We start from the raw sequence: 24,001 nt of genomic DNA, 5'->3' as shown, positions 1-24,001 counted from the left end.
TAGTAGTTGTCCAATCACTAACCTGCAATCCACCTTCTCCTTTATCTTTGATTTTATAATTTTCTATGCAATGAAACCCACCCCTCCACTATTTGGTTTAAAGCCCTAACAGTGTCAGTTATGCAATTCACCAGGACTCTGATCCCAGCGTGATCAGGTGGAGCCCATCCCATTGGAACAGCTATCTCCTTCCCTAGCCTTGGTGTCAATGTCCCATGAATTCAAACACATTTTCTCCCACATCAATCTTTGAGCCATTTGCTTACCTCTTTAATTGCGTTATCAATTAGCTTGTGGCTCACATAATAATCGGGAGATTGTGTATTTTTGGTTCTGCTTTCTCATTTAGCCCCTAACTGCTCAAATTCCTTCATCAGAGCCTGTTTTCTCTCTCTATATATGTGAGATACAGGGAAATTGAGAATAAAGCCACAAGATTCAATTATTTTGAACAATGTTGATTAATAAAGATTTTAATATTATTCAATTTTGCATTTTCCTAACCTACACATCAATGTAAAATAACCTGTGATTTAAAAACTCATTTTCAAATTGCAGAATTATTGCAAAACATTGCAGAGGGTGAAGTTATGTGATGAGGGGCCTCACTCCTTTTTCAGGCTTTTCTCTCTTTCCTGCAATGGAATAAAATAATCTGTGTAAGAAACATTTCACCAAATGCATCTGGTCAGCTGAAGTTCTGGTCAGAAATTCTTCAAAGCTTCCCCATGTGGATGAAAAAGTTGAGTCAATTTTACAGCTTACCCCGGATTTCATAGAATGACAGACGTCATGATAAGGGTATAATCACAGCTGATTGAACAATTCAATGCCTTTTTGCTCATCTCATAATCCTGTACACCACAGTTAATCAAATCTTTAACCATACTCAAAGACTATCTCCATAGTCTTCTGGGGTAGAGTGTTTGAATCATAGAACCCCCTGCCATGCAGAAAGAGGCCATTCAGCCATTACCCATTTGCACCAATCCCCCGAAGAGCAGTCCACCCAAACCAGGCCCTTATCTTATCCCTGTACCACCACATTTCCCATGGCCAACCCACCTAACCTGCACACCGACGATGGGAGGAAAGCAGAGCACCTGAAGTAAAGCTACACATCCATGAGGAGAATGTGCAAACTTCACACAGACAGTTCGATGGTAGAATTGAAACTGGGCTGCTAAGAGAGCAGGTGCTGCTCAAGGAACTGAATGGTATGCTGTTTGTCCTATGACCCACTAGGGAGGAAATTTCAAGTCCCTATCCAATCAGACCCATATGTGACTCCTGACCCAAAGTATCAGTTGCCAAGAAAACACCAAGTACAATTAGGGCTGGTCAGTAAAGCCTGGCTATGTAGCAATGCTAGATAGAGGCAGGAGGCTGGAAGAACACAGCAATGCAGGCAGCATCAACGCAATCCCTCCTCCTGCTGCTGCCTGCCTTGCTGTGTTCCCTCTCCCTCCTGATGCTGAACACTACCCCTGCTCATGACTCCACCCCCATTCCCCCCACCACCACACCCACTCCAGGTACTGGCTCCGACCCCACTCCCAGCTCTATACCCACACCAGCTCCCAGCTTCCAGCCCTGCCGAGTTTTCACCATCCCCCCAGACCTCCCCCTCACTGAGGACGAACGATCAGTCCTCAGCAAAGGACTCACCTTTGTCCCCCTCCGTCCACGCATCAATGAATTTAATACACGCCGTGACATCGAACAATTCTTCCGTCGCCTCCGCATCCGAGCTTACTTTCACAATCAGGACTCCCGCCCATCTTCCGAGGACCCCTTCGCCCACCTCCAACACACTGCATCCACCTGGACACCCCGTGCTGGCCTATTACCTGCCCTCGACCTCTTCATTTCCAACTGCCGCCGGGACATTAACCGCCTCAACCTGTCGACCCCCCTCCCCCACTCTAACCTCTCACCCTCACAACGCGCAGCCCTCCAATCCCTCTGCTCCAATCCTGACCTCACCATCAAGCCAGCGGACAAAGGGGGCGCAGTGGTAGTCTGGCGCACTGACCTCTACATCGCTGAAGCCAAACGCCAACTCGAGGACATCTCTTTCTACTGCCCCCTCAACCATGACCCCACCCCCCATGACCAAACCATCATCTCCCAGACCATACAGAACCTCATCACCTCAGGAGATCTCCCACCCACAGCTTCCAACCTCATAGTCCGGGAACCCCGCACTGCCCAGTTCTACCTCCTTCCCAAGATCCACAAGCCTGACCACCCTGGCCGACCCATTGTCTCAGCATGCTCCTGCCCCACTGAACTCATCTCTACCTACCTCGACACTGTCCTATCCCCCCTAGTCCAGGAACTCCCCACATACGTTCGAGACACCACCCACGCCCTCCACCTCCTCTAAGACTTCCGTTTCCCCGGCCCCAATGCCTGATCTTCACCATGGATATCCAATCCCTCTACGCCTCCACCCGCCATGACTAGGGCCTCCAAGCCCTCAGTTTTCTCCTCTCCAGACGTTCCCAACAGTACCCCTCCACCGACACTCTCATTCGTTTGGCCGAACTGGTCCTCACCCTTAACAATTTCTCCTTTGAATCCTCCCACTTCCTCCAGACCAAAGGGGTAGCCATGGGCATACGTATGGGCCCCAGCTATGCCTGTCTCTTTGTTGGCTACGTAGAGCAGTTGATCTTCCGTAATTACACCGGCACCACTCCCCACCTCTTCCTCCGCTACATTGATGACTGCATTGGCGCCACCTCATCAACTTCACCAACACATTCCACCCTGACCTTAGATTTACCTGGACCATCTCTGACACCTCCCTCCCCTTCCTGGACTTCTCCATCTCCATCAGTGACGACCGACTTGACACTGATATTTTTTACAAACCCACCGACACCCACAGCTACCCGGATTACACCTCTTCCCACCCTATCTCTTGCAAAAATGCCATCCCGTATTCCCAATTCCTCCGCCTCCGCCATATCTGCTCCCAGGAGGAGCAGTTCCACCACAGAACACACCAGATGGCCTCCTTCTTTAGAGACCGCAATTTCCCTTCCCACGTGGTTAAAGATGCCCTCCAACGCATCTCGTCTACATCCCGCACCTCCGCCCTCAGACCCCACCCCTCCAACCGTAACAAGGACAGAACGCCCCTGGTGCTCACCTTCCACCCTACCAACCTTCGCATAAACCAAATCATCCGCCGACATTTCCGCCACCTCCAAACAGACCCCACCACCAGGGATATATTTCCCTCCCCACCCCTCTCCGCCTTCCGCAAAGACCGTTCCCTCCGTGACTACCTGGTCAGGTCCACGCCCCCCTACGACCCAACCTCCCATCCTGGCACTTTCCCCTGCCACCGCAGGAACTGTAAAACCTGTGCGCACACCTCCTCCCTCACCTCCATCCAAGGCCCTAAAGGAGCCTTCCACATCCATCAAAGTTTTACCTGCACATCCACTAATATCATTTATTGTATCCGTTGCTCCCGATGCGGTCTCCTCTACATTGGGGAGACTGGGCGCCTCCTAGCACAGCGCTTTAGGGAACATCTCCGGGACACCCGCACCAATCAACCACACCGCCCCGTGGCCCAACATTTCAACTCCCCCTCCCACTCTGCAGAGGACATGGAGGTCCTGGGCCTCCTTCACCGCCGCTCCCTCACCACCAGACCCCTGGAGGAAGAATGCCTCATCTTCCGCCTCGGAACACTTCAACCCCAGGGCATCAATGTGGACTTCAACAGTTTCCTCATTTCCCCTTACCCCACCTCACCCTAGTTCCAAACTTCCAGCTCAGCACTGTCCCCCTGACCTGTCCGGACTTGTCCGACCTGCCCAGCTCCTTTTCCACCTATCCACTCCACCCTCTCCTCCCTGACCTATCACCTTCATCCCCTCCCCCACTCACCTATTGTACTCTATGCTATTTTCTCCCCACCCCCGCCCTCCTCTAGCTTATCTCTCCACCCTTCAGGCTCTCTGCCTTTATTCCTGATGAAGGGCTTTTGCCCGAAACGTCGATTTTGAAGCTCCCTGGATGCTGCCTGAACTGCTGTGCTCTTCCAGCACCACTGATCCAGAATCTGGTTTCCAGCATCTGCAGTCATTGTTTTTACCTCGTGGTCCTCCCCCTCCTCATGCTGCCTGCCTTGCTGTGTCCCTCTCCCTCCTGGTACTGCCTGCCTTGCTGTGTCCCTCTCCCTCCTGATGCTGCCTGCCTTGCTGTGTTCCTCTCCCTCCTAATGCTGCCTGCCTTGCTGTGTCCCTCTCCCTCCTGATACTGCCTGCCTTGCTGTGTCCCTCTCCCTCCTGGTACTGCCTGCCTTGCTGTGTCCCTCTCCCTCCTGATGCTGCCTGCCTTGCTGTGTTCCTCTCCCTCCTAATGCTGCCTGCCTTGCTGTGTCCCTCTCCCTCCTGATACTGCCTGCCTTGCTGTGTTCCTCTCCCTCCTGATGCTGCCTGCCTTGCTGTGTTCCTCTCCCTCCTGGTACTGCCTGCCTTGCTGTGTCCCTCTCCCTCCTGATACTGCCTGCCTTGCTGTGTTCCTCTCCCTCCTGATGCTGCCTGCCTTGCTGTCTTCCTCTCCCTCCTGATGCTGCCTGCCTTGCTGTGTTTATCTCCCTCCTAATGCTGCCTGCCTTGCTGTCTTCCTCTCCATCCTGATACTGCCTGCCTTGCTGTGTCCATCTCCCTCCTGATACTGCCTGCCTTGCTGTGTCCCTCTCCCTCCTGATACTGCCTGCCTTGCTGTGTTCCTCTCCCCACTAATGCTGCCTGCCTTGCTGTGTTCCTCTCCCTCCTGATACTGCCTGCCTTGCTGTGTTCCTCTCCCTCCTGATGCTGTCTGCCTTGCTGTGTTTATCTCCCTCCTAATGCTGCCTGCCTTGTTGTGTTCCTCTCCCTCCTGATACTGCCTGCCTTGCTGTGTCACTCTCCCTCCTGTTACTGCCTGCCTTGCTGTTTTCCCTCTCCCTCCTGATGCTGCCTGCATTGCTGTGTCCCTCTCCCTCCTGATGCTGCCTGCCTTGCTGTGTCCCTCTCCCTCCTGATACTGCCTGCATTTGCTGTGTCCCTCTCACTCCTGATGCTGCCTGCCTTGCTGTTTTCCCTCTCCCTCCTGATGCTGCCTGCCTTGCTGTGTTCCTCTCCCTCCTGATGCTGCCTGCCTTGCTGTGTCCCCCTCCCTCCTGATGCTGCCTGCCTTGCTGTGTTCCTCTCCCACCTGATGCTGCCTGTCTTGCTGTGTTTATCTCCCTCCTAATGCTGCCTGCCTTGCTGTGTCCCTATCCCTCCTGATACTGCCTGCCTTGCTGTCTTCCTCTCCCTCCTGATGCTGCCTGTCTTGCCGTGTTCTCCCAGCCTCCTGATACTGCCTGCCTTGCTGTGTCCCTATCCCTCCTGATACTGCCTGCCTTGCTGTCTTCCTCTCCCTCCTGATGCGGCCTGCCTTGCTGTGTTCACCCAGCCTCCTGATGCTGCCTGCCTTGCTGTGTTCACCCAGCCTCCTGATGCTGCCTGCCTTGCTGTGTTCACCCAGCCTCCTGATGCTGCCTGCCTTGCTGTCTTCCTCTCCTTCCTGATACTGCCTGCCTTGCTGTGTTCCTCTCCCTCCTGATGCTGCCTGCCTTGCTGTGTTCCTCTCTCTCCTGATACTGCCTGCCTTGCTGTGTCCCCCAGCCTCCTGATGCTGCCTGCCTTGCTGTGTCCCTCTCCCTCCAGATGCTGCCTGCCTTGCTGTCTTCCTCTCCATCCTGATACTGCCTGCCTTGCTGTGTCCATCTCCCTCCTGATACTGCCTGCCTTGCTGTGTCCCTCTCCCTCCTGATACTGCCTGCCTTGCTGTGTCCCTCTCCCTCCTGATACTGCCTGCCTTCTGTGTTCCCTCTCCCTCCTGATACTGCCTGCCTTGCTGTGTCACTCTCCCTCCTGATGCTGCCTGCCTTGCTGTGTTCCTCTCCCTCCTAATGCTGCCTGCCTTGCTGTGTTCCTCTCCCTCCTGATGCTGCCTGCCTTGCTGTGTCCCTCTCCCTCCTGATGCTGCCTGCATTGCTGTGTCCCTCTCCCTCCTGATGCTGCCTGCCCAGCTGTGTCCTTCTCCCTCCTGATACTGCCTGCCTTGCTGTGTTCCCCCAGCTTCCTGACGCTGCCTGCCTTGCTATGTCCCTCTCCCTCCTGATGCTGCGTGCCTTGCTGTGTCCCTCTCCCTCCTGATGCTGCCTGCCTTGCTGTGTTCCTCTCCCTCCTGATGCTGCCTGCCTTGCTGTGTTTATCTCCCTCCTAATGCTGCCTGCCTTGCTGTGCCCCTATCCCTCCTGATACTGCCTGCCTTGCTGTGTCCCTCTCCCTCCTGATGCTGCCTGCCTTGCTGTGTTCCTCTCCCACCTGATGCTGCCTGCCTTGCTGTGTTTATCTCCCTCCTAATGCTGCCTGCCTTGCTGTGCCCCTATCCCTCCTGATGCTGCCTGCCTTGCTGTGTTCCTCTGCCACCTGATGCTGCCTGCCTTGCTGTCTTCCTCTGCCTCCTGATGCTGCCTGCCTTGCTGTCTTCCTCTCCCTCCTGATGCGGCCTGCCATGCTGTGTTTATCTCCTTCCTAATGGTGCCTGCCTTGCTGTGTTCACCCAGCCTCCTGATACTGCCTGCCTTGCTGTCTTCCTCTCCTTCCTGATGCTGCCTGCCTTGCTGTGTTCCTCTCTCTCCTGATTCTGCCTGCCTTGCTGTGTCCCCCAGCCTCCTGATGCTGCCTGCCTTGCTGTGTCCCTCTCCCTCCAGATGCTGCCTGCCTTGCTGTCTTCCTCTCCCTCCTGATCCTGCCTGCCTTGCTGTGTCCCTCTCCCTCCTGATACTGCCTGCCTTGCTGTGTCCATCTCCCTCCTGATACTGCCGGCCTTGCTGTCTTCCTCTCCCTCCTAATGCTGCCTGCCTTGCTGTGTCCCTCTCCCTCCTGATGCTGCATGCCTTGCTGTGTCGCTCTCCCTCCTGATACTGCCTGCCTTGCTGTGTCCCTCTCCCTCCTGATGCTGCCTTCCTTGCTGTGTTCCTCTCCCTCCTGATGCTGCCTGCCTTGCTGTGTCACTCTCCCTCCTGATACTGCCTGCCTTGCTGTGTTCCCCCAGCCTCCTGATGCTGCCTGCCTTGCTGTGTCCCTCTCCCTCCTGAAATTGCCTGCCTTGCTGTGTCCCTCTCCCTCCAGATGCTGCCTGCCTTGCTGTGTTTATCTCCTACCAAATGCTGCCTGCCTTGCTGGGTTCTCCCAGCCTCCTGATGCTGCCTGCCTTGCTGTGTTCCTCACCCTCCTGATGCTGCCTGCCTTGCTGTGTCCCTCTTCCTCCTGATACTGCCTGCCTTGCTATGTTCCCTCTCCCTCCTGATGTTGCCTTCCTTGCTGTGTCCCTCTCCCACCTGATGCTGCCTGCCTTGCTGTGTCCCTCTTCCTCCTGATACTGCCTGCCTTGCTATGTTCCCTCTCCCTCCTGATGTTGCCTTCCTTGCTGTGTTCCTCTCCCACCTGATGCTGCCTGCCTTGCTGTGTCCCTCTTCCTCCTGATACTGCCTGCCTTGCTATGTTCCCTCTCCCTCCTGATGTTGCCTTCCTTGCTGTGTTCCTCTCCCACCTGATGCTGCCTGCCTTGCTGTGTCCCTCTTCCTCCTGATACTGCCTGCCTTGCTATGTTCCCTCTCCCTCCTGATGTTGCCTTCCTTGCTGTGTTCCTCTCCCTCCTGATGCTGCCTGCCTTGCTGTGTTTATCTCCTACCAAGTGCTGCCTGCCTTGCTGTCTTCCTCACCCTCCTGATGCTCCCTGCCTTGCTGTATTCACCCAGCCTCCTGATGCTGCCTGCCTTGCTGTGTCCCTCTCCCTCCTGATGCTGCCTGCCTTGCTGTGTTTATCTCCCTCCTAATGCTGCCTGCCTTGCTGTGTTTATCTCCCTCCTGATACTGCCTGCCTTGCTGTCTTCCTCTCCCTCCCGATGCTGCCTGCCTTGCTGTGTTTATCTCCCTCCTAATGCTGCCTGCCTTGCTGTGTCCCTCTCCCTCCTGATGCTGCCTGCCTTGCTGTGTCCCTCTCCCTCCTGATGCTGCCTGCCTTGCTGTGTCCCTCTCCCTCCTGATGCTGCCTGTCTTGCTGTGTTCCTCTCCCTCCTGATGCTGCCTGCCTTGCTGTGTCCCTCTCCCTCCTGATACTGCCTGCCTTGCTGTGTCTCTCCCCCTCCTGATGCTGCCTGCCTTGCTGTGTCCCTCTCCCTCCTGATGCTGCCTGCCTTGCTGTGTCCCTCTCCCTCCTGATACTGCCTGCCTTGCTGTGTTGCACTCCCTCCTGATGCTGCCTGCCTTGCTGTGTCCCTCTCCCTCCTGATGCTGCCTGCCTTGCTGTGTTCCTCTCCCTCCTGATGCTGCCTGCCTTGCTGTGTCCCTCTCCCTCCTGATGCTGCCTGCCTTGCTGTGTCCCTCTCCCTCCTGATGCTGCCTGCCTTGCTGTGTCCCTCTCATTTCTGATACTGCCTGCCTTGCTGTGTTCCCTCTCCCTCCTGATGCTGCCTGCCTTGCTGTGTCCCTCTCCCTCCTGATGCTGCCTGCCTTGCTGTGTAGCTCTCCCTCCTGATACTGCCTGCCTTGCTGTGTCCATCTCCCTCCTGATACTGCCTGTCTTGCTGTGTTCCTCTCCCTCCTGATGCTGCCTGCCTTGCTGTGTCCCTCTCCCTCCTGATACTGCCTGCATTTGCTGTGTCCCTCTCCCTCCTGATGCTGCCTGCCTTGCTGTTTTCCCTCTCCCTCCTGATGCTGCCTGCCTTGCTGTGTCCCTCTCCCTCCTGATGCTGCCTGCCTAGCTGTGTACCTCTCCCTCCTGATACTGCCTGCCTTGCTGTGTTCCTCTCCCTCCTGTTCCTGCCTGCCTTGCTGTTCCTCTCCCTCCTGATGCTGCCTGCCTTGCTGTGTCCCTCTCCCTCCGGTTACTGCCTGCCTTGCTGTTCCTCTCCCTCCTGTTCCTGCTTGCCTTGCTGTTCCTCTCCCTCCTGATGCTGCCTGCCTTGCTGTGTCCCTCTCCCTCCTGATACTGCCTGCCTTGCTGTTCCTCTCCCTCCTGATGCTGCCTGCCTTGCTGTGTCCCTCTCCCTCCAGTTACTGCCTGCCTTGCTGTCTTCCTCTCCCTCCTGATACTGCCTGCCTTGCTGTGTTCCTCTCCTTCCCAATGCTGCCTGCCTTGTTGTGTCCCTCTCCCTCCTAATGCTGACTGCCTTGCTGTGTCCCTCTCCCTCCTGATACTGCCTGCCTTGCTGTGTTCCTCTTCCTCCTGATGCTGCCTGCCTTGCTGTGTTCCTCTCCCTCCTGATGCTCCCTGCCTTGCTGTGTTCCTCTCCCTCCTGATGCTGCCTGCCTTGCTGTGTTCCTCTTCCTCCTGTTCCTGCCTGCCTTGCTGTTCCTCTCCCTCCTGATGCTGCCTGCCTTGCTGTGTCCCTCTCCCTCCTGTTACTGCCTGCCTTGCTGTTCCTCTCCCTCCTGATACTGCCTGACTTGCTGTGTCCCTCTCCCTCCTGATACTGCCTGACTTGCTGTGTCCCTCTCCCTCCTGATACTGCCTGCCTTCTGTGTTCCCTCTCCCTCCAGTTACTGCCTGCCTTGCTGTCTTCCTCTCCCTCCTGATGCTGCCTGCCTTGCTGTGTTCCTCTCCCTCCTGATACTGCCTGCCTTGCTGTGTCCCTCTCCCTCCGGTTACTGCCTGCCTTGCTGTTCCTCTCCCTCCTGATACTGCCTGACTTGCTGTGTCCCTCTCCCTCCTGATACTGCCTGACTTGCTGTGTCCCTCTCCCTCCTGATACTGCCTGACTTGCTGTGTCCCTCTCCCTCCTGATACTGCCTGCCTTCTGTGTTCCCTCTCCCTCCTGATACTGCCTGCCTTGCTGTGTCACTCTCCCTCCTGATGCTGCCTGCCTTGCTGTGTCCCTCTCCCTCCTGATGCTGCCTGCCTTGCTGTGTTCCTCTCCCTCCTGATAGTGCCTGCCTTGCTGTGTTTATCTCCCTCCTGATACCGCCTGCCTTGCTGTCTTCCTCACCCTCCTGATGCTGCCTGCCTTGCTGTGTTCACCCAGCCTCCTGATACTGCCTGCCTTGCTGTGTTCCTCTCCCACCTGATGCTGCCTGCCTTGCTGTGTTTATCTCCCTCCTAATACTGCCTGCCTTGCTGTCTTCCTCACCCTCCTGATGCTCCCTGCCTTGCTGTGTTCCTCTCCCTCCTGATGCTGCCTGCCTTGCTGTGTTCCTCTCCCTCCTGATGCTGCCTGCCTTGCTGTGTTCCTCTCCCTCCTGATGCTGCCTGCCTTGCTGTGTTCCCTCTCCCACCTGATGCTGCCTGCCTTGCTGTGTTCCTCTCCCTTCTGATACTGCCTGCCCTGCTGTGTTTATCTCCCTCCTAATGCTGCCTGCCTTGCTGTGTTCCTCTCCCTCCTAATGCTGCCTGCCTTGCTGTCTTCCTCTCCCTCCCGATGCTGCCTGCCTTGCTGTGTTTATCTCCCTCCTAATGCTGCCTGCCTTGCTGTGTTCCTCTCCCTCCTAATGCTGCCTGCCTTGCTGTCTTCCTCTCCCTCCTGATGCTGCCTGCCTTGCTGTGTTTATCTCCCTCCTAATGCTGCCTGCCTTGCTGTGTCGCTCTCCCTCCTGATGCTGCCTGCCTTGCTGTGTTCCTCTCCCTCCTGATGCTGCCTGCCTTGCTGTGTCCCTCTCCCACCTGTTACTGCTTGCCTTGCTGTTTCTCTCCCTCCTGATGCTGCCTGCCTTGCTGTGTTCCAATCCCTCCTGATGCTGCCTGCCTTGCTGTGTCCCTCTCATTTCTGATACTGCCCGCCTTGCTGTGTTCCCTCTCCCTCCTGATGCTGCCTGCCTTGCTGTGTCCCTCTCCCTCCTGATGCTGCCTGCCTAGCTTTGTAGCTCTCCCTCCTGATACTGCCTGCCTTGCTGTGTCCATCTCCCTCCTGATACTGCCTGCCTTGCTGTGTTCCTCTCCCTTCTGATGCTGCCTGCCTTGCTGTGTCCCTCTCCCTCCTGATGCTGCCTGCCTTGCTGTGTTCCTCTCGCTCCTGATACTGCCTGACTTGCTGTGTTCCTCTTCCTCCTGTTCCTGCCTGCCTTGCTGTTCCTCTCCCTCCTGATGCTGCCTGCCTTGCTGTGTCCCTCTACCTCCGGTTACTGCCTGCCTTGCTGTTCCTCTCCCTCCTGATACTGCCTGACTTGCTGTGTCCCTCTCCCTCCTGATACTGCCTGACTTGCTGTGTCCCTCTCCCTCCTGATGCTGCCTGCCTTGCTGTTCCTCTCCCTCCTGATGCTGCCTGCCTTGCTGTGTCCCTCTACCTCCGGTTACTGCCTGCCTTGCTGTTCCTCTCCCTCCTGATACTGCCTGACTTGCTGTGTCCCTCTCCCTCCTGATACTGCCTGCCTTGCTGTGTCCCTCTCCCTCCTGGTACTGCCTGCCTTGCTGTGTTCCTCTCCCTCCTGATGCTGCCTGCCTTGCTGTGTCACTCTCCCTCCTGATACTGCCTGCCTTGCTGTGTTCCTCCAGCCTACTGATGCTCCCTGCCTTGCTGTGTTCCTCTCCCTCCTGGTACTGCCTGCCTTGCTGTGTTCCTCTCCCTCCTGATACTGCCTGCCTTGCTATGTTCCCCCTCCCTCCTGAAGCTGCCTGCCTTGCTGTGTTTATCTCCTACCAAGTGCTGCCTGCCTTGCTGTGTTCCTCTCCCTCCTGATGCTGCCTGCCTTGCTGTCTTCCTCTCCCTCCTGATGCTGCCTGCCTTGCTGTCTTCCTCTCCCTCCTGATGCTGCCTGCCTTGCTGTGTTTATCTCCCTCCTAATGCTGCCTGCCTTGCTGTGTCGCTCTCCCTCCTGATACTGCCTGCCTTGCTGTGTTCTTCCCCCTCCTGATACTGCCTGCCTTGCTGTGTTCCCTCTCCCTCCTGAAGCTGCCTGCCTTGCTGTGTCCCTCTCCCTCCTGATGCTGCCTGCCTTGCTGTGTTCCTCTCCCTCCTGATGCTGCCTGCCTTGCTGTGTCCCTCTCCCACCTGTTACTGCTTGCCTTGCTGTTCCTCTCCCTCCTGATGCTGCCTGCCTTGCTGTGTCCCTCTCATTTCTGATACTGCCCGCCTTGCTGTGTTCCCTCTCCCTCCTGATGCTGCCTGCCTTGCTGTTTTCCCTCTCCCTCCTGATGCTGCCTGCCTTGCTGTGTCCCTCTCCCTCCTGATGCTGCCTGCCTAGCTGTGTAGCTCTCCCTCCTGATACTGCCTGCCTTGCTGTGTCCATCTCCCTCCTAATGCTGCCTGCCTTGCTGTGTCCATCTCCCTCCTGATACTGCCTGCCTTGCTGTGTTCCTCTCCCTCCTGATGCTGCCTGCCTTGCTGTGTCCCTCTCCCACCTGTTACTGCTTGCCTTGCTGTTTCTCTCCCTCCTGATGCTGCCTGCCTTGCTGTGTTCCAATCCCTCCTGATGCTGCCTGCCTTGCTGTGTCCCTCTCATTTCTGATACTGCCCGCCTTGCTGTGTTCCCTCTCCCTCCTGATGCTGCCTGCCTTGCTGTGTCCCTCTCCCTCCTGATGCTGCCTGCCTAGCTTTGTAGCTCTCCCTCCTGATACTGCCTGCCTTGCTGTGTCCATCTCCCTCCTGATACTGCCTGCCTTGCTGTGTTCCTCTCCCTTCTGATGCTGCCTGCCTTGCTGTGTCCCTCTCCCTCCTGATGCTGCCTGCCTTGCTGTGTTCCTCTCGCTCCTGATACTGCCTGACTTGCTGTGTTCCTCTTCCTCCTGTTCCTGCCTGCCTTGCTGTTCCTCTCCCTCCTGATGCTGCCTGCCTTGCTGTGTCCCTCTACCTCCGGTTACTGCCTGCCTTGCTGTTCCTCTCCCTCCTGATACTGCCTGACTTGCTGTGTCCCTCTCCCTCCTGATACTGCCTGACTTGCTGTGTCCCTCTCCCTCCTGATGCTGCCTGCCTTGCTGTTCCTCTCCCTCCTGATGCTGCCTGCCTTGCTGTGTCCCTCTACCTCCGGTTACTGCCTGCCTTGCTGTTCCTCTCCCTCCTGATACTGCCTGACTTGCTGTGTCCCTCTCCCTCCTGATACTGCCTGCCTTGCTGTGTCCCTCTCCCTCCTGGTACTGCCTGCCTTGCTGTGTTCCTCTCCCTCCTGATGCTGCCTGCCTTGCTGTGTCACTCTCCCTCCTGATACTGCCTGCCTTGCTGTGTTCCTCCAGCCTACTGATGCTCCCTGCCTTGCTGTGTTCCTCTCCCTCCTGGTACTGCCTGCCTTGCTGTGTTCCTCTCCCTCCTGATGCTGCCTGCCTTGCTGTGTTCCCTCTCCCACCTGATGCTGCCTGCCTTGCTGTGTTCCTCTCCCTCCTGATGCTGCCTGCCTTGCTGTGTTCCCTCTCGCTCCTGATGCTGCCTGCCTTGCTGTGTTTATCTCCCTCCTAATACCGCCTGCCTTGCTGTCTTCCTCACCCTCCTGATGCTGCCTGCCTTGCTGTGTTCACCCAGCCTCCTGATACTGCCTGCCTTGCTGTGTCCCTCTTCCTCCTGATACTGCCTGCCTTGCTATGTTCCCCCTCCCTCCTGAAGCTGCCTGCCTTGCTGTGTTTATCTCCTACCAAGTGCTGCCTGCCTTGCTGTGTTCCTCTCCCTCCTGATACTGCCTGCCTTGCTGTCTTCCTCTCCCTCCTGATGCTGCCTGCCTTGCTGTGTCCCTCTCCCTCCTGATACTGCCTGCCTTGCTGTGTTCTTCCCCCTCCTGATACTGCCTGCCTTGCTGTGTTCCCTCTCCCTCCTGAAGCTGCCTGCCTTGCTGTGTCCCTCTCCCTCCTGATGCTGCCTGCCTTGCTGTGTTCCTCTCCCTCCTGATGCTGCCTGCCTTGCTGTGTCCCTCTCCCACCTGTTACTGCTTGCCTTGCTGTTCCTCTCCCTCCTGATGCTGCCTGCCTTGCTGTGTCCCTCTCATTTCTGATACTGCCCGCCTTGCTGTGTTCCCTCTCCCTCCTGATGCTGCCTGCCTTGCTGTTTTCCCTCTCCCTCCTGATGCTGCCTGCCTTGCTGTGTCCCTCTCCCTCCTGATGCTGCCTGCCTAGCTGTGTAGCTCTCCCTCCTGATACTGCCTGCCTTGCTGTGTCCATCTCCCTCCTAATGCTGCCTGCCTTGCTGTGTCCATCTCCCTCCTGATACTGCCTGCCTTGCTGTGTTCCTCTCCCTTCTGATGCCGCCTGCCTTGCTGTGTCCCTCTCCCTCCTGATACTGCCTGCATTTGCTGTGTCCCTCTCACTCCTGATGCTGCCTGCCTTGCTGTTTTCCCTCTCCCTCCTGATGCTGCCTGCCTTGCTGTGTCCCTCTCCCTCCTGATGCTGCCTGCCTTGCTGTGTTCCTCTCGCTCCTGATACTGCCTGACTTGCTGTGTTCCTCTTCCTCCTGTTCCTGCCTGCCTTGCTGTTCCTCTCCCTCCTGATGCTGCCTGCCTTGCTGTGTCCCTCTACCTCCGGTTACTGCCTGCCTTGCTGTGTTCCTCTCGCTCCTGATACTGCCTGACTTGCTGTGTTCCTCTTCCTCCTGTTCCTGCCTGCCTTGCTGTTCCTCTCCCTCCTGATACTGCCTGACTTGCTGTGTCCCTCTCCCTCCTGATACTGCCTGCCTTGCTGTGTCCCTCTCCCTCCTGGTACTGCCTGCCTTGCTGTGTTCCTCTCCCTCCTGATGCTGCCTGCCTTGCTGTGTCCCTCTCCCTCCTGATACTGCCTGCCTTGCTGTTCCTCTCCCTCCTGATACTGCCTGCCTTGCTGTTCCTCTCCCTCCTGATGCTGCCTGCCTTGCTGTGTCCCTCTCCCTCCAGTTACTGCCTGCCTTGCTCTCTTCCTCTCCCTCCTGATGCTGCCTGCCTTGCTGTGTTCCTCTCCCTCCTGATGCTGCCTGCCTTGCTGTGTCCCTCTCCCTCCAGTTACTGCCTGCCTTGCTCTCTTCCTCTCCCTCCTGATACTGCCTGCCCTGCTGTGTTCCTCTCCCTCCTAATGCTGACTGCCTTGCTGTGTTCCTCTCCCTCCTGATGCTGCCTGCCTTGCTGTGTCCCTCTCCCTCCAGTTACTGCCTGCCTTGCTCTCTTCCTCTCCCTCCTGATACTGCCTGCCTTGCTGTGTCCCTCTCCCTCCTGATACTGCCTGCCTTGCTGTGTTCCTCTTCCTCCTGATGCTGCCTGCCTTGCTGTGTCCCTCTCCCTCCTGATACTGCCTGCCTTGCTGTGTTCCTCTTCCTCCTGTTCCTGCCTGCCTTGCTGTTCCTCTCCCTCCTGATGCTGCCTGCCTTGCTGTGTCCCTCTCCCTCCGGTTACTGCCTGCCTTGCTGTTCCTCTCCCTCCTGATACTGCCTGACTTGCTGTGTCCCTCTCCCTCCTGATACTGCCTGCCTTGCTGTGTCACTCTCCCTCCTGATGCTGCCTGCCTTGCTGTGTCCCTCTCCCTCCTGATGCTGCCTGCCTTGCTGTGTTCCTCTCCCTCCTGATACTGCCTGCCTTGCTGTGTCACTCTCCCTCCTGATACTGCCTGCCTGGCTGTGTTCCCCAGCCTCCTGATGCTGCCTGCCTTGCTGTGTTCCTCTCCCTCCTGATGCTGCCTGCCTTGCTGTGTCCCTCTCCCTCTTGATGCTGCCTGCCTTGCTGTGTTTATCTCCCTCCTAATGCTGCCTGCCTTGCTGTGTCACTCTCCCTCCTGATACTGCCTGCCTTGCTGTGTTCCTCCAGCCTACTGATGCTCCCTGCCTTGCTGTGTTCCTCTCCCTCCTGATGCTGCCTGCCTTGCTGTGTTCCTCTCCCTCCTGATGCTGCCTGCCTTGCTGTGTTCCTCTCCCTCCTGATGCTGCCTGCCTTGCTGTGTCCCTCTCCCTCCTGATGCTGCCTGCCTTGCTGTGTCCCTCTCCCTCCTGATACTGCCTGCCTTGCTGTGTTCCTCCAGCCTACTGATGCTCCCTGCCTTGCTGTGTTTATCTCCCTCCTGATACTGCCTGCCTTGCTGTCTTCCTCTCCCTCCTGATACTGCCTGCCTTGTTGGGTTCCGCCAGCCTACTGATGCTGCCTGCCTTGCTGTGTTCCTCTCCCTCCTGATGCTGCCTGCCTTGCTGTGTCCCTCTCCCTCCTGATACTGCCTGCCTTGCTGTGTTCCCTCTCCCACCTGATACTGCCTGCCTTGCTGTCTTCCTCTCCCTCCTGATGCTGCCTGTCTTGCTGTGTCCCTCTCCCTCCTGATACTGCCTGCCTTGCTGTGTTCCTCCAGCCTACTGATGCTCCCTGCCTTGCTGTGTTTATCTCCCTCCTGATACTGCCTGCCTTGCTGTCTTCCTCTCCCTCCTGATACTGCCTGTCTTGCTGTGTCCCTCTCCCTCCTGATGCTGCCTGCCTTGCTGTGTTCCTCTCCCTCCTGATGCTGCCTGCCTTGCTGTGTCCCTCTCCCTCCTGATACTGCCTGCCTTGCTGTGTTCCCTCTCCCACCTGATACTGCCTGCCTTGCTGTCTTCCTCTCCCTCCTGATGCTGCCTGTCTTGCTGTGTCCCTCTCCCTCCTGATACTGCCTGCCTTGCTGTGTTCCTCCAGCCTACTGATGCTCCCTGCCTTGCTGTGTTTATCTCCCTCCTGATACTGCCTGCCTTGCTGTGTCCCTCTCCCTCCTGATGCTGCCTGTCTTGCTGTGTCCCTCTCCCTCCTGATGCTGCCTGCCTTGCTGTGTCCCTCTCCCTCCTGATGCTGCCTGCCTTGCTGTGTCCCTCTCCCTCCTGATACTGCCTGCCTTGCTGTGTTCCTCTCCCTCCTGATGCTGCCTGCCTTGCTGTGTCCCTCTCCCTCCTGATGCTGCCTGCCTTGCTGTGTCCCTCTCCCTCCTGATACTGCCTGCCTTGCTGTGTCCCTCTCCCTCCTGATACTGCCTGCCTTGCTGTGTCCCTCTCCCTCCTGATGCTGCCTGCCTTGCTGTGTCCCTCTCCCTCCTGGTACTGCCTGCCTTGCTGTGTTCCTCTCCATCCTGATGCTGCCTGCCTTGGTGTCTTCCCCTCCCTCCTGATACTGCCTGCATTGCTGTCTTCCTCTCCCTCCTGATGGTGCCTGCCTTGCTGTGTTTATCTCAATCCTAATGCTGCCTGCCTTGCTGTGTTCATCTCCCTCCTGATGCTGCCTGCCTTGCTGTCTTCCTCTCCCTCCAGATGCTGCCTGCCTTGCCGTGTTCTCCCAGCCTCCTGATACTGCCTGCCTTGCTGTGTTTATCTCAATCCTAATGCTGCCTGCCTTGCTGTCTTCATCTCCCTCCTAATGCTGCCTGCCTTGCTGTCTTCATCTCCCTCCTGATGCTGCCTGCCTTGCTGTCTTCATCTCCCTCCTGTTGCTGCCTGCCTTGCTGTGTTCCTCTCCCTCCTGATGCTGCCTGCCTTGCTGTGTTTATCTCCTACCAAATGCTGCCTGCCTTGCTGGGTTCACCCAGCCTCCTGATGCTGCCTGCCTTGCTGTGTTCCTCTCCTTCCTGATGCTGCCTGCCTTGCTGTGTTCCTTTCCCTCCTGATGCTGCCTGCCTTGCTGTCTTCCTCTCCCTCCTGATGCTGCCTGCCTTGCTGTGTTTATCTCCCTCCTAATGCTGCCTGCCTTGCTGTGTTCCTCTCGCTCCTGATACTGCCTGCCTTGCTGTGTTCCTCTTCCTCCTGTTCCTGCCTGCCTTGCTGTTCCTCTCCCTCCTGATGCTGCCTGCCTTGCTGTGTCCCTCTCCCTCCTGTTGTTGCCTGCCTTGCTGTGTTCCTCCGCCTCCTGATACTGCCTGCCTTGCTGTGTTCCTCTCCCTCCTGATGCTGCCTGCCTTGCTGTGTCCCTCTCCCTCCTGATACTGCCTGCCTTGCTGTGTCCCTCTCACTCCTAATACTGCCTGCCTTGCTGTGTTCCTCTCCCTCCTGTTGTTGCCTGCCTTGCTGTGTCCCTCTCCCTCCTGATACTGCCTGCCTTGCTGCCTTCCTCTCCCTCCTGATGCTGCCTGCCTTGCTGTGTCCCTCTCCCTCCTGATGCTGCCTGCCTTGCTGTGTTCCTCTCCCTCCTGATGCTGCCTGTCTTGCTGTGTCCCTCTCCCTCCTGATACTGCCTGCCTTTCTGTGTTCCTCTCCCTCCTGATACTGCCTGCCTTGCTGTGTTCCTCTCCCTCCTTGCTGTGTCCCTCACCCTAAGGCAGTCAGTACCAGGAGGGAGAGGAACACAGCAAGGCAGGCAGTATCAGGAGGGAGAGGGACACAGCAAGGCAGGCAGTACCAGGAGGGAGAGGAACACAGCAAGGCAGGCAGTATCAGGAGTGAAAGGGACAGAGCAAGGCAGTCAGTATCAGGAGGGAGAGGAACACAGCAAGGGATGCAGCATCAGGAGGGAGAGAAACACAGCAGGGGAGGCAGCATTAGGAGGGAGAGAAACACTGCAAGGCAGGCAGTATCAGGAGGGAGAGGAAGACAGCAAGGCAGGCAGCAGCAGGAGGCTGGGTGAACACAGCAAGGCAGGCAGCATCAGGAGGGAGAGGAAGACAGCAAGGCAGGCAGCAGCAGGAGGCTGGGTGAACACAGCAAGGCAGGCAGCATTAGGAAGGAGATAAACACAGCAAGGCAGGCAGCATCAGGAGGGAGAGGAAGACAGCAAGGCTGGCAGTATCAGGAGGCTGGGAGAACACGGAAAGGCAGGCAGCATCAGGAGGGAGAGGAACACAGCAAGGCAGGCAGCATCAGGAGGGAGAGGAACACAGCAAGGCAGGCAGCATCTGGAGGGAGAGGGACACAGCAAGGCAGGCAGTAACAGGAGGGAGAGGGACACAGCAAGGCAGGCAGTATCAGGAGGGAGAGGGACACAGCAAGGCAGGCAGCATCAGGAGGGAGAGGAACACAGCAAGGCAGGCAGCATCAGGAGGGAGAGGAACAGCAAGGCAGGCAGCATCAGGAGGGAGAGGAACACAGCAAGGCAGTCAGTATCTGGAGGGAGAGGGACACAGCAAGGCAGGCAGTATCTGGAGGGAGAGGGACACAGCAAGGCAGGCAGTAACAGGAGGGAGAGGGACACAGCAAGGCAGGCAGTATCAGGAGGGAGAGGGACACAGCAAGGCAGGCAGCATCAGGAGGGAGAGGGACACAGCAAGGCAGGCAGCATCAGGAGGGAGAGGGACACAGCAAGGCAGGCAGTATCTGGAGGGAGAGGGACACAGCAAGGCAGGCAGTCTCCTGCCTGTGTATTTTCTCTTCCAGCATCTGCAGTTTTTTTGTTTCTGTGTAGCAATGCTATCATTCCATCAGCCCGGGTATCTCCTGGTGCCCCATTGTCTGATGTTTAATTGCTCAATTATTTTAGGCATTGCTTTGCTTGAAGTATCGAATAAATGCAGGTTGTTGGTAAGAATGCTTTAAAATTGGGAGTGTTGCCAGTGTCCAGTTGTTAGCCTCTTCACTCCAACATTATAGTTACGCAAACAAGCAGGAAGCTCTCATGTATTTACTGCAGATGGATTTATACATTATCATGGGGTTTAACACCAACCCTCTCTGTTTAGCCATTGGGATAAAGAAATGTACCTTTTGTGGGTGTGGGCTGTTAGGTGCTGAGTTGATGGAGGCCACACTTGCGTTCTTCCAGCTGGGAGAGCCTTTTTGGGAGTGGGGCCGTGTCTGGTTCCCAGCTGGTTTCACCGTACCAATTCGGTAGCTGTCAGGAGCCAGGTACTTCTCCTTAATTTTAAGGTTGGTCCGACCTTTCACTGTTCAAATTAAGGTGTGCTGTTAACAAAAGAATCCCCCATTCTTACTGATGAAACAAGAGGCCTGAGAGAGATTCTCACTGCTGGTTGTTGTGTATTTTAATGATCTCGGTATGGATAGCAGACTAAAGCAGTAAATTTGCAGGTTAGTGAAAATTGATGGTGTTGCAGATAGTGAGAGAAATGCTTTCGACAAATAAAACAATGTAGACGGCTGAACAGAGGCAAATGGAATTTAATCTTGAAAATGAAAGGTGATGAATTGAGTGGTAGGACATTTGGAAGTATAGAGGAGCATTTCTGGATTTAAATAAAAGAAGTTGGCAATGATGCATTGGGGAAACTGACTAAAAGGCACTGGTAATGGATAGGGAAAGATCATGTGCAGGAATTACACTCTATCTGACACAAACGTCACAGGAGAGAGATGGTTCAACCATGGCTTCCCAATGAAATTAGGGATAGTATTAGGTGCAAAGAGGCAACAGACAAAATTGCATATCAAAGCAGCAAGCTTGAGGATTGAGCACAGTTTACAATTGATTAGGTGCACTTTGTGGCAGTTGGCCCAGAGCCTGAACAAGGAGAGGTTAATGCCACCGCTCCTTGTTCAGGCCGTCATCACTTCTCTTTAATTTTTTTGAATTTTTGATTTAGAATGTGAGCTGAAGTTGAGAATGGAGCTTTGAACAGCAGCTTGTTTTAAAATAAAAGAATAAAGAATTTGGTAATTGCACACGGGAATTGGTCGAGAAAGGTGATTGCAGATTCATTATTGAACAGTGCAGATGTTTCAGCAACAGGATGTGATTGGTCAGTCAAGGGGAGGTCAGTTGCTGGCCAGTCAACCACAGAGAATGTAGAGAATGAGAAGCCATAGATTGAACTGGTGATGACTGACGTGAATGGGCTTTGTTGGACAGCAGCCTGCATGCTTGGAAGTTGCTGGACTTTTTGGCATTGACCAGTTTGGGGTGAAGGGCCTGTCTCTGTGCTGTAGGACTTTAGAGTCAAGGGACTCTGGAAAGCTGTGTTTGGATTTTTACTTTCTCAATCATTCTTTAACTAAATATAAAACCAGAGTTTTTTGAGGAAAGAATCTCAGCTCATAAGAAATAAGTGAATATTCCTCAGAGCCTCCTGGATTAATGTGACTTCACAACTCAGGCATGATCAATTTTGTTTTTTTTCCATTCAAGGATTCCATAAAGACCGATGGTTTTGAATCTTTAGTAAGAATGGCCACATCTATGACCTTCACCAACCTCTGCAAGGATCATTCTTCACAAGGAACTCATCGAGGGGACTCCATCCCCCTCCCACTCGCACCATCACCGTACTGCGGAGAATCCGCACCATCCTCAGTTGCTGAGAGTCACCAAACTGCAAAAAGATAGAACATAGAACAATACAGCTAAGGAATAGGCTGTTTGGCCATGTTGTACTGAACATGACACTAAATTAAGCTAATCCCTTCTGCCTGCCCTCGGTCCATATCCCTCCATTCCTTGCATATTCATGTGTTTATCTAAAAGCCACTTAAACGCCCCTATCATATCTGCCTCCACCACCCCATGGTGGTGTGTTCCAGACCCCTGCCAATTTCTTTTATAAAAACTCTTGTCCCACACATCTCCTTTGAACTTTCCCTTCTCACCTTAAATGCATGCCTCTCTAGTTTTTGACATTTTAACTCTGGGAAAAAGATTCTGATAGTCAACCCTGTCTCTGCATCTCATTATTTTATCGACTTCTATCAAGTCTCCCCTCAGCCTCTGCTGCTCCAGAGAAAACAGCCCAGTTTTTCCAGCCTCTCATTTGCTCACGCCCTCTAATCCAGGCAGCACCCTGGTAAACCTCTTCTGTACCCTCTCCAAAGCCTCCACATCCTTCCTGTAATGAGGTGACCAGAACTGAACACAATACTCTAAGCACGGCCTAATCAAAATCTTAGAAAGCTGTAACATGACATCCTGACTCTTGTACTCAGTGCCCCGACCAATAAAGACAAGCATGCCACACACCTTCTTCACCACCCTATCTAATTGTGTGGCCAATCTCAGGGAGCTGTGGACTTGAACCCCAGAATCCCTCTGTACATTAATGCTGTACAGGGTCCTGCTATTAACTGTTTACTTTTCCTTAACATTTGATCTCCCAAAATGCAGCATCTCATACTTACCCAGATTAAACTCCATCTGCCATTTCTCTGCCCACATCTGTAACTGATCTCTATCCCACTGTATCCTTTGACAGCCCTGTGCACTGCCCACAACTCCACTGATCTTTGTATCGTCTGCAAACTTACTAACCCACCCATCTACACTTTCATCCAAGTCATTTACATCTAGATCATGAACAGCAGAGATCCCAGTACAGATCCCTTTGGAACGCCATTACTCACAGACCCTCAGCCTGACAAACACCCTTCCACCGCTATCCCCTGCCTTCTATGGACAAGCCAATTCTAAATATACACTGCCAAGTCACAGTGGATCCCTTGCATCTTAATCTGGGACATTGTTGGAATTCCACGTGGATAACATCCACCGCTCTATACTCATTAATCACCTTTGTCACCTCCATGAAAAATTCAATCAAGTTAGTAAGACAGGACCTGCCTTCCACAAAGCCATGCTGACTGTCCCTAATTAGGTCATGCTTTTTCAAATGTGTGTAAATCCTATCCCTAAGAAGTCTCTCCAATAGCTTCCCAACCACCGATGTGAGACTCGCCAGTCTATAGTTTCCTGGAGTATCCTGATTTCCCTTCTCGAACAGAGGAACAACATTAGCTAATCCCCAGTCCTCCGGGACCTCTCCATTGGCTAGTGAGGATACAAAGATCTTGGTCAAGGTCCCAGCAATCTCTTCTCTTGCCTCTCAATAACCTGGGGTAGATACCATCGGGCCCTGGGGACTTATCCACCTTAATGCTCTTTAAGTGCTATTTCTTTCCTCATCTCAAAATACTCCAGCATATTAGCATGCCCCACACTAATCTCACTCTCCTCCATATCCTCCTGCTGGGTGAATACCAACACGAAATACTCATTTAGGGTCTCACTCACATCCTCTGCTGCCAAGCACAATTTCCCTCCTTTATCCTTGAGTGATCCTACCTTCTCCCTCATTATCTCGTGGTGGGAGAACACTTTGGGGACAGAGACCACAACTGCCTCACATTTACCAAAGCCTTGGAGAGTGAAAGCAGTTACCGAGGGAAGATGTTTAATTGGGGAAAGGAAATTATGACGCTATCAGACAGGGGTTGGGAAGTACAGACTGGGAGCAATTGTTCCACAGAAAGGGCACACTAGACATGTGGAGACTATTTAAGGAGCAGTTGTTGCGAGTGATGCAAGAATTTGTTCCTCTGTGACAGGTAAGAAGGGGTAAGATTAAGGAACTTTGGATGTCGAGAACAGAGGAGCTTCTCGTCAAAAAGAAAAAGGCAGTTTATGTAAGGTGGAGGAAGCAAGGATCGAGCACAGCTTTAAAGGATTACAGGCTTGCTAGGAAGGAGCTCAGAAATGGACTGAGGAGAGCCAGGAGGGGGCACGAAAAAGGCTTGGCAGGAAGGATTAGGGAGAATCCTGCAGAGTGTGAAAATAGATACGTCCTCTGGGCCCAATGGGATTTATCCTAGGATCCTCTGGGAACCATGAGGCATGGCACTCATCCACAGATTCAATCAATAAGCACATCGACCTGGACCCAATATACCGACCACTGCAACGGACAGCTGGAACTGACAACCGGAAGCGGCAGATTCAAACCACTACAAATGCCGGAGGAAAGATCACAAAAGCGCTTCACAGGAGGCTCCCAAACACTGAGGATGTCACTGAGACAGGGGACGAAACATCTGCCACACAAATTCCCAGCTTGGCGAACAGAACCACAACAACGAGCACCCGAGCTACAAATCTTCTCACAAACTTTGAATCCTCTGGGAAGCCAGATAAGAGATTGCTGAGCCTTTGGCTTTGATCTTTAGATCATCACTGTCAACAGGAATAGTGCCAGAAGATTGGAGAATAGCAAATGTGATTCCCCTGTTTAAAAAGGAGAGTAGAGACAACCCTGGTAATTATAGACCAGTGAGCCTTACTTCAGTTATTGGTAAAGTGTTGGAAAAGTTTATAAGAGATAGGATTTATAATCATCTAGAAAAGAATAATTTGATTCGGGATAGTCAGCACGGTTTTGTGAAGGGTAGGTCATGCCTAACAAACCTTATTGAGTTCTT

At 54.5% G+C, this 24,001-nt stretch overlaps 1 protein-coding gene across 3 annotated transcripts in view; it reads right to left on the bottom strand.

Moving 5' to 3' along the window:
* The window catches only part of LOC148150047 (microtubule-actin cross-linking factor 1, isoforms 6/7-like), a 332,243-nt gene that overhangs the window by 40,729 nt on the left and 267,513 nt on the right, over window positions 1–24,001 (bottom strand). Inside the window, exons 30-31 of one of the 3 annotated variants that reach the window (XM_087987754.1) lie at window positions 21,015–21,132; window positions 19,568–19,749 (exon numbers count right to left, since the gene is read on the bottom strand). In XM_087987754.1, the coding sequence (XP_087843880.1) occupies window positions 19,568–19,749; window positions 21,015–21,132 (300 nt within the window). Of the gene's footprint in view, window positions 1–259; window positions 636–19,567; window positions 19,769–21,014; window positions 21,133–24,001 lie in introns of those variants that run through there. The other 2 variants (XM_087987755.1, XM_087987756.1) reach the window with 2 other exon arrangements.

Source organism: Chiloscyllium plagiosum, unplaced genomic scaffold, assembly GCF_037043375.1.
Source record: "Chiloscyllium plagiosum isolate Xiang-an unplaced genomic scaffold, Cpla_swu_hap1 HiC_scaffold_5, whole genome shotgun sequence".
Classification (NCBI taxonomy): domain Eukaryota; kingdom Metazoa; phylum Chordata; class Chondrichthyes; order Orectolobiformes; family Hemiscylliidae; genus Chiloscyllium; species Chiloscyllium plagiosum.
This window is presented reverse-complemented; position numbering and strand designations above follow the sequence as displayed.